General features: G+C 42.7%; 1 protein-coding gene across 1 annotated transcript in view; it reads left to right on the plus strand.

Moving 5' to 3' along the window:
• Positions 1–13,213, plus strand: part of LOC139758543 (uncharacterized) — a 66,590-nt gene extending 53,377 nt beyond the window's left edge. The window contains exons 8-9 of the mRNA XM_071680066.1: positions 10,961–11,208; positions 11,502–13,213. Of these exons, the coding sequence (XP_071536167.1) occupies positions 10,961–11,208; positions 11,502–11,804 (551 nt within the window). The 3' untranslated portion in view covers positions 11,805–13,213. The remainder of the gene's footprint in view (positions 1–10,960; positions 11,209–11,501) is intronic.
• Positions 13,214–19,173: the final 5,960 nt, after the last annotated feature.

Genomic DNA, 19,173 nt, shown 5'->3' on the forward strand with positions numbered 1-19,173 from the left:
TTAATGATACTCTCTCACCCCAACTATCATTTGCCCTCTTTTTCACCTCTTGCACCTTTCTCTTGACCTCCTGTCTCTTTCTTTTATACATCTCCCACTCAATTGCATTTTTTCCCTGCAAAAATCGTCCAAATGCCTCTCTCTTCTCTTTCACTAATACTCTTACTTCTTCATCCCACCACTCACTACCCTTTCTAATCAACCCACGTCCCACGCTTCTCATGCCACAAGCATCTTTTGCGCAATCCATCACTGATTCCCTAAATACATCCCATTCCTCCCCCACTCCCCTTACTTCCATTGTTCTCACCTTTTTCCATTCTGTACTCAGTCTCTCCTGGTACTTCCTCACACCTTCCCAAGCTCACTTACTCTCACCACTCTCTTCACCCCAACATTCACTCTTCTTTTCTGAAAACCCATACAAATCTTCAGCTTATCCTCCACAAGATAATGATCAGACATCCCTCCAGTTGCACCTCTCAGCACATTAACATCCAAAAGTCTCTCTTTCGCGCGCCTGTCAATTAACACGTAATCCAATAACGCTCTCTGGCCATCTCTCCTACTTACATACGTATACTTATGTATATCTCGCTTTTTAAACCAGGTATTCCCAATCACCAGTCCTTTTTCAGCACAAATCTACGAGCTCTTCACCATTTCCATTTACAATACTGAACACCGCATGTATACCAATTATTCCCTCAACTGCCACATTACTCACCTTTGCATTCAAATCACCCATCACTATAACCCGGTCTCGTGCATCAAAACCACTAACACACTCATTCAGCTGCTCCCAAAACACTAGCCTCTCATGATCTTTCTTCTCATGCCCAGGTGCATATGCACCAATATTCACCCATCTCTCTCCATCAACTTTCAGTTTTACCCAATTATTAATCGAGAATTTACTTTCTTACATTCTATCACATACTCCCACAACTCCTGTTTCAGGAGTACTGCTACTCCTTTCCTTGCTCTTGTCCTCTCACTAACCCCTAACTTTACTCCCAAGACATTCCCAAACCACTCTTCCCCTTTACCCTTGAGCTTCGTTTCACTCAGAGCCAAAACATCCAGGTTCCTTTCCTCAAACATACTAAATATCTCTCCTTTTTTCACATCTTGGTTACATCCACACACATTTAGACACCCCAATCTGAGTCTACGATGAGCACTCCCCGCGTGACTCCTTCTGTTTCCCAATTTTTAGAAAGTTAGAATTACAAGGAGGGGAGAATTTCTGGCCCCCGCTCCCGTCCCCTCCAGTCGCCTTCTACGACACGTGAGGAATGCGTGGGAAGTATTCTTTCACCCCTATCCCCAGGGATAATATATATATATATATATATATATATATATATATATATATATATATATATATATATATATATATATATATATATATATATATATATATATATTATTATTATTATTATTATTGTTATTATACTTTGTCGCTGTCTCCCGCGTTTGCGAGGTAGCGCAAGGAAACAGACGAAAGAAATGGCCCAACCCCCTCCCCATACACATGTATATACATACGTCCACACACGCAAATATACATACCTACACAGCTTTCCATGGTTTACCCCAGACGCTTCACATGCCTTGATTCAATCCACTGACAGCACGTCAACCCCGGTATACCACATCGCTCCAATTCACTCTATTCCTTGCCCTCCTTTCACCCTCCTGCATGTTCAGGCCCCGATCACACAAAATCTTTTTCACTCCATCTTTCCACCTCCAATTTGGTCTCCCTCTTCTCCTCGTTCCCTCCACCTCCGATACATATATCCTCTTGGTCAATCTTTCCTCACTCATTCTCTCCATTTGCCCAAACTACTTCAAAACACCCTCTTCTGCTCTCTCAACCACTCTCTTTTTATTTCCACACATCTCTCTTACCCTTACGTTACTCACTCGATCAAACCACCTCACACCACACATTGTCCTCAAACATCTCATTTCCAGCACATCCATCCTCCTGCGCACAACTCTATCCATAGCCCACGCCTCGCAACCATACAACATTGTTGGAACCACTATTCCTTCAAACATACCCATTTTTGCTTTCCGAGATAATGTTCTCGACTTCCACACATTCTTCAAGGCCCCCAGAATTTTCGCCCCCTCCCCCACCCTATGATCCACTTCCGCTTCCATGGTTCCATCCGCTGCCAGATCCACTCCCAGATATCTAAAACACTTCACTTCCTCCAGTTTTTCTCCATTCAAACTCACCTCCCAATTGACTTGACCCTCAACCCTACTGTACCTAATAACCTTGCTCTTATTCACATTTACTCTTAACTTTCTTCTTCCACACACTTTACCAAACTCAGTCACCAGCTTCTGCAGTTTCTCACATGAATCAGCCACCAGCTCTGTATCATCAGCGAACAACAACTGACTCACTTCCCAAGCTCTCTCATCCCCAACAAACTTCATACTTGCCCCTCTTTCCAAAACTCTTGCATTTACCTCCCTAACAACCCCATCCATAAACAAATTAAACAACCATGGAGACATCACACACCCCTGCCGCAAACCTACATTCACTGAGAACCACTCACTTTCCTCTCTTCCTACACGTACACATGCCTTACATCCTCGATAAAAACTTTTCACTGCTTCTAACAACTTTCCGCCCACACCATATATTCTTAATACCTTCCACAGAGCATCTCTATCAACTCTATCATATGCCTTCTCCAGATCCATAAATGCTACATACAAATCCATTTGCTTTTCTAAGTATTTCTCACATACATTCTTCAAAGCAAACACCTGATCCACACATCCTCTACCACTTCTGAAACCACACTGCTCTTCCCCAATCTGATGCTCTGTACATGCCTTCATCCTCTCAATCAATACCCTCCCATATAATTTACCAGGAATACTCAACAAACTTATACCTCTGTAATTTGAGCACTCACTCTTATCCCCTTTGCCTTTGTACAATGGCACTATGCACGCATTCCGCCAATCCTCAGGCACCTCACCATGAGTCATACATACATTAAATAACCTTACCAACCAGTCAACAATACAGTCACCCCCTTTTTTAATAAATTCCACTGCAATACCATCCAAACCTGCTGCCTTGCCGGCTTTCATCTTCCGCAAAGCTTTCACTACCTCTTCTCTGTTTACCAAATCATTTTCCTTAACCCTCTCACTTTGCACACCACCTCGACCAAAACACCCTATATCTGCCACTCTATCATCAAACACATTCAACAAACCTTCAACATACTCACTCCATCTCCTTCTCACATCACCACTACTTGTTATCACCTCCCCATTTGCGCCCTTCACTGAAGTTCCCATTTGCTCCCTTGTCTTACGCACTTTATTTACCTCCTTCCAGAACATCTTTTTATTCTCCCTAAAATTTAATGATACTCTCTCACCCCAACTCTCATTTGCCCTTTTTTTCACCTCTTGCACCTTTCTCTTGACCTCCTGTCTCTTTCTTTTATACATCTCGGACTCAATTGCATTTTTTCCCTGCAAAAATCGTCCAAATGCCTCTCTCTTCTCTTTCACTAATACTCTTACTTCTTCATCCCACCACTCACTACCCTTTCTAATCAACCCACGTCCCACTCTTCTCATGCCACAAGCATCTTTTGCGCAATCCATCACTGCTTCCCTAAATACATCCCATTCCTCCCCCACTCCCCTTACTTCCATTGTTCTCACCTTTTTCCATTCTGTACTCAGTCTCTCCTGGTACTTCCTCACACAGGTCTCCTTCCCAAGCTCACTTACTCTCACCACCCTCTTCACCCCTACATTCAGTCTTCTTTTCTGAAAACCCATACAAATCTTCACCTTAGCCTCCACAAGATAATGATCAGACATCCCTCCAGTTGCACCTCTCAGCACATTAACATCCAAAAGTCTCTCTTTCGCACGCCTGTCAATTAACACGTAATCCAATAACGCTCTCTGGCCATCTCTCCTACTTACATACGTATACTTATGTATATCTCGCTTTTTAAACCAGGTATTCCCAATCATGTCCTTTTTCAGCACATAAATCTACAAGCTCTTCACCATTTCCATTTACAACACTGAACACCCCATGTATACCAATTATTCCCTCAACTGCCACATTACTCACCTTTGCATTCAAATCACCCATCACTATAACCCGGTCTCGTGCATCAAAACCACTAACACACTCATTCAGCTGCTTCCAAAACACTTGCCTCTCATGATCTTTCTTCTCATGCCCAGGTGCATATGCACCAATAATCACCCACCTCTCTCCATCAACTTTCAGTTTTACCCATATTAATCGAGAATTTACTTTCTTACATTCTATCACATACTCCCACAACTCCTGTTTCAGGAGTATTGCTACTCCTTCCCTTGCTCTTGTCCTCTCACTAACCCCTGACTTTACTCCCCAGACATTCCCAAACCACTCTTCCCCTTTACCCTTGAGCTTCGTTTCACTCAGAGCCAAAACATCCAGGTTCCTTTCCTCAAACATACTACCTATCTCTCCTTTTTTCACATCTTGGTTACATCCACACACATTTAGGCACCCCACTCTGAGCCTTCGAGGAGGATGAGCACTCCCCGCGTGACTCCTTCTTCTGTTTCCCATTTTAGAAAGTTAATACAAGGAGGGGAGGATTTCTGGCCCCCCGCTCCCGTCCCCTCTAGTCGCTTTCTACGACACGCGAGGAATACGTGGGAAGTATATATATATATATATATATATATATATATATATATATATATATATATATATATATATATATATATATATACACACATATACACACATACCCACATATACACACACACACACACATATATATATATATATATATATATATATATATATATATATATATATATATATATATATTATCCCTGGGGATAGGGGATTAAGAATTCTTCCCACGTATTCCCTGCGTGTCGTAGAAGGCGACTAAAAGGGGAGGGAGCGGGGGGCTGGAAATCCTCCCCTCTCGTTTTTTTTCTAATTTTCCAAAAGAAGGAACAGAGGGGGCCAGGTGAGGATATTCCAAAAAAGGCCCAGTCCTCTGTTCTTAACGCTACCTCGCTAACGCGGGAAATGGCGAATAGCTTAAAAGAAAAGAAAGAATATATATATATATATATATATATATATATATATATATATATATATATATATATATATATATATATATATATACACGCTACCTCGCAAATGCGGGAAATGGCGAATCGTATGAAAAAAAAAATATATATATATATGTATATATATATATATATATATATATATATATATATATATATATATATATATATATATATATATTTCTTTCTTTCTTTCTTTCAAACTATTCGCCATTTCCCGCATTAGCTAGGTAGCGTTAAGAACAGAGGACTGGGCCTTTGAGGGAATACCCTCACCTGGCCCAATTTTCTGTTCCTTCTTTTGGAAAATTAAAAAAAAAACCGAGAGGGGAGGATTTCCAGCCCCCCGCTCCCTCCCCTTTTAGTCGCCTTATATATATATATATATATATATATATATATATATATATATATATATATATATATATATATATATATACATATATATATATATATATATATATATATATATATATATATATATATATATATATATATATTTTTTTTTTATTTTTTTTTTTTGCTTTGTCGCTGTCTCCCGCATTTGCGAGGTAGCGCAAGGAAACAGACGAAAGAAATGGCCCAACCCACCCCATACACATGTATATACATACGTCCACACACGCAAATATACATACCTACACAGCTTTCCATGGTTTACCCCAGACGCTTCACATGCCCTGATTCAATCCACTGACAGCACGTCAACCCCGGTATACCACATCGCTCCAACTCACTCTATTCCTTGCCCTCCTTTCACCCTCCTGCATGTTCAGGCCCCGATCACACAAAATCTTTTTCACTCCATCTTTCCACCTCCAATTTGGTCTCCCTCTTCTCCTCGTTCCCTCCACCTCCGACACATATATCCTCTTGGTCAATCTTTCCTCACTCATTCTCTCCATGTGACCAAACCATTTCAAAACACCCTCCTCTGCTCTCTCAACCACGCTCTTTTTATTTCCACACATCTCTCTTACCCTTACGTTACTTACTCGATCAAACCACCTCACACTACACATTGTCCTCAAACATCTCATTATATGGACACACACCAAAACAGGTGACTGTGTGGCAGCATGAAAAGGCAGCTTTTCTCGATGTATCATTGTCTGTCTGACTGACTGACTGACTGACTGACTGACTGACTGTCCGACTGCCTGGCTTCTCTTCTTAATACTTCACCTACGACGTCTTGTTGTTCCCGGTTGTACGTCTGACTTGTCTCTGCATGTTTGCTTCGTGCATCATCAGCAGCAGCAGCAACAACTTTAGCAGCAGCAGGATTAGTGGGAGGAGGAAAAGGGAGGGAGTTGGAGTTTATTTAGGCGGCAGCAGCAGCAGCAGCAGCAGCAGCAGCGTGCATGGGAATGCCGTTGATATATATATATATATATATATATATATATATATATATATATATATATATATATATATATATATATATATATATATATATATATATTTTTTTTTTTTTTTTTTTTTTTTTTTTATACTTTGTCGCTGTCTCCCGCGTTTGCGAGGTAGCGCAAGGAAACAGACGAAAGAAATGGCCCAACCCCCCCCCCCCATACACATGTACATACACATGTCCACACACGCAAATATACATACCTACACAGCTTTCCATGGTCCACCCCAGACGCTTCACATGCCTTGATTCACTCCACTGACAGCACGTCAACCCCGGTATACCACATCGCTCCAATTCACTCTATTCCTTGCCCTCCTTACACCCTCCTGCATGTTCAGGCCCCGATCACACAAAATCTTTTTCACTCCATCTTTCCACCTCCAATTTGGTCTCCCTCTTCTCCTCGTTCCCTCCACCTCCGACACATATATCCTCTTGGTCAATCTTTCCTCACTCATTCTCTCCATGTGCCCAAACCATTTCAAAACACCCTCTTCTGCTCTCTCAACCACGCTCTTTTTATTTCCACACATCTCTCTTACCCTTACGTTACTTACTCGATCAAACCACCTCACACCACACATTGTCCTCAAACATCTCATTTCCAGCACATCCATCCTTATATATATATATATATATTTGTATGGATTTGTATGTAGCATTTATGGATCTAGAGAAGGCATATGATAGAGTTGATAGAGATGCTCTGTGGAAGGTATTAAGAATATATGGTGTGGGAGGCAAGTTGTAAGAAGCAGTGAAAAGTTTCTATCGAGGATGTAAGGCATGTGCACGTGTAGGAAGAGAGAAAAGTGATTGGTTCTCAGTGAATGTAGGTTTGCGGCATGGGTGTGTGATGTCTCCATGGTTATTTGTCAATGGATGGGGTTGTTAGGGAGGTGAATGCAAGAGTTTTGGAAAGAGGGGCAAGTATGCAGTCTGATGTGGATGAGAGAGCTTGGGAAGTGAGTCAGCTGTTGTTCGCTGATGATACAGCGCTGGTGGCTGATTCGTGTGAGAAACTTCAGAAGCTGGTGACTGAGTTTGGTAAAGTGTGTGAAAGAAGAAAGCTGAGTAAATGTGAATAAGAGCAAGGTTATTAGGTACAGTAGGGTTGAGGGACAAGTCAATTGGGAGGTAAGTTTGAATGGAGAAAAACTGGAGGAAGTGAAGTGTTTTAGATATCTTGGAGTGGATTTGGCAGCGGATGGAACTATGGAAGCGGAAGTGAATCATAGGTAGGGGGAGGGGGCGAAAGTTTTGGGAGCGTTGAAGAATGTGTGGAAGTCGAGAATATTATCCTGGAAAGCTAAAATGGGTATGTTCGAAGGAATAGTGGTTCCAACAATGTTATATGGTTGCGAGGTGTGGACTATAGATAGAGTTGTGCGGAGGAGGGTGGATGTGTTGGAAATGAGATGTTTGAGGACAATATGTGGTGTGAGGTGGTTTGATCGAGTAAGTAATAATAGGGTAAGAGAGATGTGCGGTATTCAAAAGAGTGTGGTTGAGAGAGCAGAAGAGGGTGTTTTGAAATGGTTTGGTCAAATGGAGAGAATGAGTGAGGAAAGATTGACCAAGAGGATGTATGTGTCAGAGGTGGAGGGAACGAGGAGAAGTGGGAGACCAAATTGGAGGTGGAAAGATGGAGTGAAAAAGATTTTGAATGATCGGGGCCTGAATATGCAGGAGGGTGAAAGGCGTGCAAGAAATAGAGTGAATTGGAATGATGTGGTATACCGGGGTCGACGTGCTGTCAATGGATTGAACCAGGGCATGTGAAGCGTCTGGGGTAAACCATGGAAAGTTGTGTGGGGCCTGGATGTGGGAAGGGAGCTGTGGTTTCGGGCATTATTACATGACAGCTAAAGACTGAGTGTGAACGAATGTGGCCTTTGTTGTCTTTTCCTAGCGCTACCTCGCACACATGAGGGGGAGGGGGTTTTATTTCGTGTGTGGCGGGGTGGCGATGGCAATGAATAAAGGCAGACAGTATGAATTATGTACATGTGTATATATATATGTATACGCTGAGATGTATAAGTATGTATATTTGCGTGTGTGGACGTGTATGTATATACATATGTATGTGGGTGGGTTGGGCCATTCTTTCGTCTGTTTCCTTGCGCTACCTCGCTAACGCGGGAGACAGAGACAAAGCAAAATAAATATATATATATATTTTTTTTTTATACTTTGTCGCTGTCTCCCGCGTTTACGAGGTAGCGCAAGGAAACAGACGAAAGAAATGGCCCAACCCCGCCCCATACACATGTATATACATACGTCCACACACGCAAATATACATACCTACACAGCTTTCCATGGCTTACCCCAGACGCTTCACATGCCTTGATTCAATCCACTGACAGCACGTCAACCCCGGTGTACCACATCGCTCCAATTCACTCTATTCTTTGCCCTCCTTTCACCCTCCTGCATGTTCAGGCCCCGATCACACAAAATCTTTTTCACTCCATCTTTCCACCTCCAATTTGGTCTCCCTCTTCTCCTTGTTCCCTCCACCTCCGACACATATATCCTCTTGGTCAATCTTTCCTCACTCATCCTCTCCATGTGCCCAAACCACTTCAAAACACCCTCTTCTGCTCTCTCAACCACGCTCTTTTTATTTCCACACATCTCTCTTACCCTTACGTTACTCACTCGATCAAACCACCTCACACCACACATTTTCCTCAAACATCTCATTTCCAGCACATCCATCCTCCTGCGCACAACTCTATCCATAGCCCACGCCTCGCAACCATACAACATTGTTGGAACCACTATTCCTTCAAACACACCCATTTTTGCTTTCCGAGATAATGTTCTCGACTTCCACACATTCTTCAAGGCCCCCAGAATTTTCGCCCCCTCCCCCACCCTATGATCCACTTCCGCTTCCATGGTTCCATCCGCTGCCAGATCCACTCCCAGATATCTAAAACACTTCACTTCCTCCAGTTTTTCTCCATTCAAACTCACCTCCCAATTGACTTGACCCTCAACCCTACTGTACCTAATAACCTTGCTCTTATTCACATTTACTCTTAACTTTCTTCTTCCACACACTTTACCAAACTCAGTCACCAGCTTCTGCAGTTTCTCACATGAATCAGCCACCAGCGCTGTATCATCAGCGAACAACAGCTGACTCACTTCCCAAGCTCTCTCATCCCCAACATATATATATATAATGTTGGCTCCTGTCACTGGCAGAAGTCCACATCAAGGCCAGTCCTTAATTGAAATATACAGAAATATATGGAATGGAAAAAAAAAAGACAAGTGTAGGTATTTACAATTTCTTGAGAAAGTGAAAGACCTGTCTTTTGAAATGAGCGGGTCATAGTTGTTGGGAAAGACATGAGAAAATAAAGAGTTCCAAAGTTTCCACGTGTAGGGAAAGAAGCAGGTATGAAAACGACCCAGCCTTGTGTTGCCGATGGCCACACAATAATCATATGATACAGGAGCTTGCTAAGTATTGCGTGGATTACCTAGTGGTGGGGGTACTCAAACAGCCAGCTCCCAGGAGCAAAAGCCAGATTAAGAAGAGGGAAAGTGAACCAACATTTTGGCATATAGCAAGGGGTTCATAGTGTCTGTGTGTTTGATTTAAAATGCTAAAATTATTTAGATATAGAATATGAATTTTTTCGGTAAATATATGCACCAACTTGATCACGAGTGTAAATTTCCCTTTCTTCTTATTTCTACATCCATTTATATGTCATTCTATTATTGACACTGATATGCTTTCCCTTATGAACCTAACTGATTCATCCTTTAATTCTTGTTCCATTTTTTCCCTCCAGTGTATAACCTTCAGAATCTTCATCCTGTTTTTGTTGACTTGCTCATAATCACTGACCTTATCTTATTCTGTTTTTAACTTAAAACTTTTGCCTTGATTGGCCCTGGGTTCAAATTAATTATACCTAATTTTCATTGTTGCATATCTTGTGTGGGTGGTGTTAGGTTATGGAAAGTGGAGGTTGTGTTTGGGGTTTGAATGTAGATGGTATATGGCAGTGAAGGTGGTGTGTGTGTGAGGCTGTACTGTTTAGTGTGGGCATAGGTGGCATGTGTTGATCTAGCTCATGTAAGGTGTGGGATAGTGAAGATGTACTCAGACTTGGGCATCTTAGAACAAATACCCTATTTAATGATTCACTGTTTCCATCGTCATAACCAATATTAGCTACTTTGATCTTGCACAGTTTAGATATAATATTTGCAGCATTTGTCAAAGGATTCTTCTACAGTTTCCTTATATTCTACAAGGATCATATTGATTCATAAAACTCTGTAGCAATGGCAATTTGACAAAGCGGGGTAGGTTGACTGTGCTTACAAACGTGTCATCCTATGTTATGACAGGTATGGAAGGAGCACGACAGTTGGGTGCAGCACTGACCCGGTCCCCACCACTGGAGGTTCTGCTGCTGGACCTCAACCCTGTTGGTGGTGAGGGTGGTGTGTTGCTGCTGGAAGGGGCAGCTAGGGGTGGGAGGCTGCAGGTTCTCTCCCTGGATGGATGCCGCCTTACAGACCAGTGCTGGATGCCCCTTGCCGCTGCCCTCACCACCCTCCGTTATGTCTCTCTAGCTGCCAACCCCTTCACCCAGGTCAGTCTCCCTTAACCTGGCTGGTCAACCCTTCAGATACGACAGTAACTCTTTACTGACTCAACCACCCAGCTATAGCTCCTTATCCCTTTACCTCATCAATCAACCCTTGTCCATCTCTGTATTTCCCCAGATCAGTCAACCCTTCCCAATATCTATCATTCTTTTCACTAGATCAGTTGATTTTTCATCCCTAGACAACCAGTCTTTCGCACAGTATTCTTACCTACCCCAAGATGTTCTTTATCTCTCAAGGTCAGGATCGTTCAGACCTTACCAGCTTCTCTCCTTAGGAGCCACCAGCGGAGGTTGTAGCAGCGGCCGAGGGTGGGTCATGCGGCGCCAGGGTGCTACTCTCTAACCTGGACGGTACAACGTACCTTCTTGGGCGGGTGTGTGCGGGCAGTCACCTCTCCCCACACCTCCAAGCCCTACATGAGCAGTTAGCCATGCCCCTCACCCCAGCAGCAGCTCAGGAGGACCTGGCTCACTACCTGCCTCTCCATGGAGTCCATCTACGACCAGATAACTTCACCATCGAGGAAGAACTTAGGGGCATGTGCCTCTTTACTAAGAATCCCAAAAACATCTTATGACATGGAAAAGTTATAGATATACAATTGTGTATTGTCACATATTATATTGTGCTAGTTGTTTTGGCAGATGTTATGTTCTGTTAGCGTTTGTCTTATAAAGAACTGTGCTGTGCTTGTGGTAGTTATGCAAAGGTCACTAAAAGCTTTGGTATGGAAAGTAGGTTCATTTTCTAAATCTCATTTACATAAAACAGCTTGGGTTAGGTTAGGTACACTGATTTGATAGATCTTCATTACTGGGATATATCCTTGTTAAAGGTATTTTTAAGCACAGCTGTGAACATGATTTGGAAGGTATTAATTCCTTTTAATATCGATCCATCTATATCTCTGATGCCCATTCCCTTCCAGAACGCCCATCAAGGGGTGGACAGAGCAAAAGGTCTCCACTGATCCCTGTCCTTCCATACCTCCCTCACATACACCAACCCACTTACCCTTACGCCATTTCTCTCCCTCCAGTATTTCTCCACCCTATTTGCCCATGTCACAAGTGGTCTTCCTCTCACACCCACCTCTTTATTGTATCATCATACATTCTCCTTGTAAACTCCCAGTCTTGCATTCTTTCCACATACCCAAACCCCCTCAAAGTATTATGCTACACCCATTCTACTACTCCTCAATTGATTCAATTTGCTTTCCCTGCAGTACCTCATCTCTCTTACACCCCTTCATTTCTTTCTTCATTCCATCTAGTCACATCACATGCTCTTCCTAAATAGCTCATTCCGCAGCCTGTATTCTTGACCTTTACAACTCATTCCATGTCCATGTTTTGGCTGCGAAGGGCAGGGTTGGGAGGACTATTCTGTCCTTTAATCCTCTCTTCACTACCATAGTTACACCTGTGCTCTTCATTATTCTATTCAGGGACCGAATGACTCTTCTACCCTGTACTGTTTTCTCCCTCATCTTTTGTTCCATAACACAAAACTTACCCATCAACTAAATACTGAAATTCTCCCACCTCTTCCAGCCTTTCTCCCACATATCCAAAGCACCATGTAGTACACTTTTGTCTTTCACTTTATATGGTTTTACAAAATCCATACCTTTACTTTCCTATTGAACACCATTACTTTTACTTGCATTTATCTTCAATCGTCTATGCTGACACACATCGTAAAACACACTTAAAACCTTCTGCATATCCTCTTCACTCTCCGCAAACAACACAGTATCGCCCGCAAACAGGCTTGCCACTAGCCACCGTATCTTCCCACCACTCCTTTTCCCTAGTTCTGCTTTCATCTCTTATTGCTCCATACATACATATATGTAGATATTTTATACATTATTTTATTATACTTTGTCGCTGTCTCCCGCGTTAGCGAGGTAGCGCAAGGACACAGGCGAAAGAATGGCCCAACTCACTCATATACACAAGTATATACATACACGCCCACACACGCATATCTACATACCTATACATTTCAATGTATAAATACATATACATACACAGACTTGATTGACTTGAGGAGGCAGAAGTGATATTGTGACAGTGATTGTGTCAGCGTCGCGTCGCCTCGCCGCAGTGTATCGAGACAGACTTCCCCAGAACTTTTAAAAGGGAAATAAATGTTATAGTTGTGTTAATGGAGTGATAGTTTTCATGCATGGTGTTTGGACAAGAAAATAGTGAAGTTGGAGAAAAATGTAGCTTAGACATTGAAGCTTATTGATACAGTGGTGAAATTGATGAGAACTGCTATTGACGTTTGTGTGAATAAATTGTACATTTCCTTTTCCATAGCCAGAGGTTGAACCATTATGTGACATTCATTTTTTCATTCATTTCAAGCTAAAAGTTTGTTTTCTAAATTGTTTCTTACATTTTTCATATGTATATATATGTATGTGTGTGTGTGTGTGCGTGTGTGTGTGTATGTGTGCGTGTGTGTATATGTATATATATATGTATATTATCCCTGGGGATAGGGGTGAAAGAATACTTCCCACGTATTCCTCGCGTGTCGTAGAAAGCGACTAGAGGGGACGGGAGCGGGGGGCCGGAAATCCTCCCCTCCTTGTATTAACTTTCTAAAATGGGAAACAGAAGAAGGAGTCACGCGGGGAGTGATCATCCTCCTCGAAGGCTCAGAGTGGGGTGCCTAAATGTGTGTGGATGTAACCAAGATGTGAAAAAAGGAGAGATAGGTAGTATGTTTGAGGAAAGGAACCTGGATGTTTTGGCTCTGAGTGAAACGAAGCTCAAGGGTAAAGGGGAAGAGTGGTTTGGAAATGTCTGGGGAGTGAAGTCAGGGGTTAGTGAGAGGACAAGAGCAAGGGAAGGAGTAGCAATACTCCTGAAACAGGAGTTGTGGGAGTATGTGATAGAATGTAAGAAAGTAAATTCTCGATTAATATGGGTAAAATTGAAAGTTGATGGAGAGAGGTGGGTGATTATTGGTGCATATGCACCTGGGCATGAGAAGAAAGATCATGAGAGGCAAGTGTTTTGGGAGCAGCTGAATGAGTGTGTTAGCGGTTTTGATGCACGAGACCGGGTTATAGTGATGGATGATTTGAATGCAAAGGTGAGTAATGTGGCAGTTGAGGGAATAATTGGTATGCATGGGGTGTTCAGTGTTGTAAATGGAAATGGTGAAGAGCTTGTAGATTTATGTGCTGAAAAAGGATTGATGATTGGGAATACCTGGTTTAAAAAGCGAGATATACATAAGTATACTTATGTAAGTAGGAGAGATGGCCAGAGAGCGTTATTGGATTACGTGTTAATTGACAGGCGTGCGAAAGAGAGACTTTTGGATGTTAATGTGCTGAGAGGTGCAACTGGAGGGATGTCTGATCATTATCTTGTGGAGGCTAAGGTGAAGATTAGTATGGGTTTTCAGAAAAGAGGAGTGAATGTTGGGGTGAAGAAGGTGGTGAGAGTAAGTGAGCTTGGGAAGGAGACCTGTGTGGGGAAGTACCAGGAGAGACTGTGTACAGAATGGAAAAAGGTGAGAACAATGGAAGTAAGGGGAGTGGGGGAGGAATGGGATGTATTTAGGGAATCAGTGATGGATTGCGCAAAAGATGCTTGTGGCATGAGAAGAGTGGGAGGTGGGCTGTTTAGAAAGGGTAGTGAGTGGTGGGATGAAGAAGTAAGAGTATTAGTGAAAGAGAAGAGAGAGGCATTTGGACGATTTTTGCAGGGAAAAAATGCAATTGAGTGGGAGAAGTATAAAAGAAAGAGACAGGAGGTCAAGAGAAAGGTGCAAGAGGTGAAAAAAAGGGCAAATGAGAGTTGGGGTGAGAGACTATCAGTAAATTTTAGGGAGAATAAAAAGATGTTCTGGAAGGAGGTAAATAGGGTGCGTAAGACAAGGGAGCAAATGGGAACTTCAGTGAAGGGCGTAAATGGGGAGGTGATAACAAGTAGTGGTGATGTGAGAAGGAGATGGAATGAGTATTTTGAAGGTTTGTTGAATGTGTCTGATGACAGAGTGGCAGATATAGGGTGTTTTGGTCGAGGTGGTGTGCAAAGTGAGAGGGTTAGGGAAAATGATTTGGTAAACAGAGAAGAGGTAGTAAAAGCTTTGCGAAAGATGAAAGCCGGCAAGGCAGCAGGTTTGGATGGTATCGCAGTGGAATTTATTAAAAAAGGGGGTGACTGTATTGTTGACTGGTTGGTAAGGTTATTTAATGTATGTATGACTCATGGTGAGGTGCCTGAGGATTGGCGGAATGCGTGCATAGTGCCATTGTACAAAGGCAAAGGGGATAAGAGTGAGTGCTCAAATTACAGAGGTATAAGTTTGTTGAGTATTCCTGGTAAATTATATGGGAGGGTATTGATTGAGAGGGTGAAGGCATGTACAGAGCATCAAATTGGGGAAGAGCAGTGCGGTTTCAGAAGTGGTAGAGGATGTGTGGATCAGGTGTTTGCTTTGAAGAATGTATGTGAGAAATACTTAGAAAAGCAAATGGATTTGTATGTAGCATTTATGGATCTGGAGAAGGCATATGATAGAGTTGATAGAGATGCTCTGTGGAAGGTATTAAGAATATATGGTGTGGGAGGCAAGTTGTTAGAAGCAGTGAAAAGTTTTTATCGAGGATGTAAGGCATGTGTACGTGTAGGAAGAGAGGAAAGTGATTGGTTCTCAGTGAATGTAGGTTTGCGGCAGGGGTGTGTGATGTCTCCATGGTTGTTTAATTTGTTTATGGATGGGGTTGTTAGGGAGGTAAATGCAAGAGTCCTGGAAAGAGGGGCAAGTATGAAGTCTGTTGGGGATGAGAGAGCTTGGGAAGTGAGTCAGTTGTTGTTCGCTGATGATACAGCGCTGGTGGCTGATTCATGTGAGAAACTGCAGAAGCTGGTGACTGAGTTTGGTAAAGTGTGTGGAAGAAGAAAGTTAAGAGTAAATGTGAATAAGAGCAAGGTTATTAGGTACAGTAGGGTTGAGGGTCAAGTCAATTGGGAGGTGAGTTTGAATGGAGAAAAACTGGAGGAAGTGAAGTGTTTTAGATATCTGGGAGTGGATCTGGCAGCGGATGGAACCATGGAAGCGGAAGTGGATCATAGGGTGGGGGAGGGGGCGAAAATTTTGGGAGCCTTGAAAAATGTGTGGAAGTCGAGAACATTATCTCGGAAAGCAAAAATGGGTATGTTTGAGGGAATGGTGGTTCCAACAATGTTGTATGGTTGCGAGGCGTGGGCTATGGATAGAGTTGTGCGCAGGAGGATGGATGTGCTGGAAATGAGATGTTTGAGGACAATGTGTGGTGTGAGGTGGTTTGATCGAGTAAGTAACGTAAGGGTAAGAGAGATGTGTGGAAATAAAAAGAGCGTGGTTGAGAGAGCAGAAGAGGGTGTTTTGAAATGGTTTGGGCACATGGAGAGAATGAGTGAGGAAAGATTGACCAAGAGGATATATGTGTCGGAGGTGGAGGGAACGAGGAGAAGAGGGAGACCAAATTGGAGGTGGAAAGATGGAGTGAAAAAGATTTTGTGTGATCGGGGCCTGAACATGCAGGAGGGTGAAAGGAGGGCAAGGAATAGAGTGAATTGGAGCGATGTGGTATACAGGGGTTGACGTGCTGTCAGTGGATTGAATCAAGGCATGTGAAGCGTCTGGGGTAAACCATGGAAAGCTGTGTAGGTATGTATATTTGCGTGTGTGGACGTGTGTATGTACATGTGTATGGGGGGGGGCTGGGCCATTTCTTTCGTCTGTTTCCTTGCGCTACCTCGCAAACGCGGGAGACAGCGACAAAGTATAAAAAAAAAAAAAAAAAAAAAAAACATACACAGACAAATACATATATACACATGCACATATACTCACTGCCCTCAGCTATTCTCATCGCCACCCCGCCACACATCAAACGACAACCCCCTCCTCCCCGCACGTGCGCGAGGTAGCGCTAGGAGAAGACAACAAAGGCCACATTCGTTCACACTCAGTCTCTAGCTGTCATGTAATAATGCAAGACAACAAAGACCACATTCGTTCACACTCAGTCTCTAGCTGTCATGTAATAATGCACTGAAACCACAGCTCCCTTTCCACATCCAGGCCCCATAAAACTTTCCATGGTTTACCCCAGACACTTAACATACCCTGGGTCAATCTATTAACAGCAAGTCGACCCCGGTATACCACATCGTTCCAATTCACTCTATTCCTTGCATACCTTTCACCCTCCTGTATGTTCAGGCCCCGATTCCTCAAAATCTGTTTCACTCCATCCTTCCACCTCCAATTTGGTCTCCCACTTCACGTTCCTTTCACCTCATACATATATCTTCTTTGTCAATCTTTCCTCACTCATTTTCTCAATGTGACCAAACCATTTCAATACACCCTCTTCTGCTCTCTCAACCATACTCTTTTTATTACCACACATCTCACTTATCCTTTCATTACTTAATCAAACCACCTCACACCACATACTGTCCTTAAACATTTCATATCCAACACATTCACCCTCCTGCGCACAACCCTATCTATAGCCTATGCATCGCAACCATGTAACATTGTTGGAAACACTATTCCTTCAAACATACCCATTTTTGCTCTACGAGATAACGTTCTCGCCTTCCACACATTCTTCAATGCTCCCAGAACCTTCGCCTCCTCCCTCACCCTATGGCTCACTTCCGCTTCCATGGTTCCATCCGCTACCAAATCCACTCCCAGATATCTAAAACACTTCACTTCCTCCAGTTTTTCTCCATTCAGACTTACCTCCCAATTAACTTGTCCCTCAACCCTACTGTACCTAATAACCTTGCTCTTATTCACATTAACTCTCAACTTTCCTCTTTAACACACTTTACCAAACTCTGTCACCAACTTCTGAAGTTTCTTACCCGAATCAGCCACCAGCACTGTATCATCAGCGAACAACAACTGACTCACTTCCCAAGCCCTCTTATCCACAACAGATTGTATTCTTGCCCCTCTCTCCAAAACTCTTGCATTCACCTCCCTAACAACCCCATCCATAAACAAATTAAACAACCATGGAGACATCACGAACCCCTGCCGCAAACCGACATTCACTGAGAACCAATCACTTTCCTCTCTTCCTACACGTACACATGCCTTACATCCTCGATAAAAACTTTTCAATGCACACCATATTCTCTTAATACCTTCCACAGAGCATCTCTATCAACTCTATCATATGCCTTCTCCAGATCCATAAATGCTACATACAAACCCATCTGTTTTTCTAAGTATTTCTCACATACATTCTTCAATGCAAACACCTGATCCACACATCCTCTACCATTTCTGAAACCACACTGCTCTTCCCCAGTCTGGTGCTCTGTACATGCCCTTACCCTCTCAATCAATACCCTCCCTTATAATTTCCCAGGAATACTCAACAAACTTATACCTCTGTAATTTGAACACTCACCTTTATCCCCTTTGCCTTTGTACAATGGCACTATGCATGCATTCTGCCAATCCTCAGCACTTCGCCATGAACCATATATACATTGATTATCCTTACCAACCAGTCAAAATCACAGTCACCCCCTTTTTTAATAAATTCCACTGCAATACCATCCAAACTCGGCGCCTCGCCGGCTTTCGTCTTCCATAAAGCTTTCACTACCTCTTCTCTGTTTACCAAACCATTCTCCCTGACCCTCTCACTTCACAAACCTCCTCGACCAAAACACCCTATATATGCCACTCCATCACACACACTCAACAAACCTTCAAAATACTCATTCCATCTCCTTGTCTCATCACCACTACTTGTTATTACCTTCCTGTTAGCCCCCTTCACTAATGTTCCCATATATATATATATATATATATATATATATATATTGGGAGGTGAGTTTGAATGGAGAAAAACTGGAAGAAGTGAAGTGTTTTAGATATCTGGGAGTGGATCT

The sequence above is a fragment of the Panulirus ornatus genome, chromosome 30, assembly GCF_036320965.1.
Source record: "Panulirus ornatus isolate Po-2019 chromosome 30, ASM3632096v1, whole genome shotgun sequence".
Classification (NCBI taxonomy): Eukaryota; Metazoa; Arthropoda; class Malacostraca; order Decapoda; family Palinuridae; genus Panulirus; species Panulirus ornatus.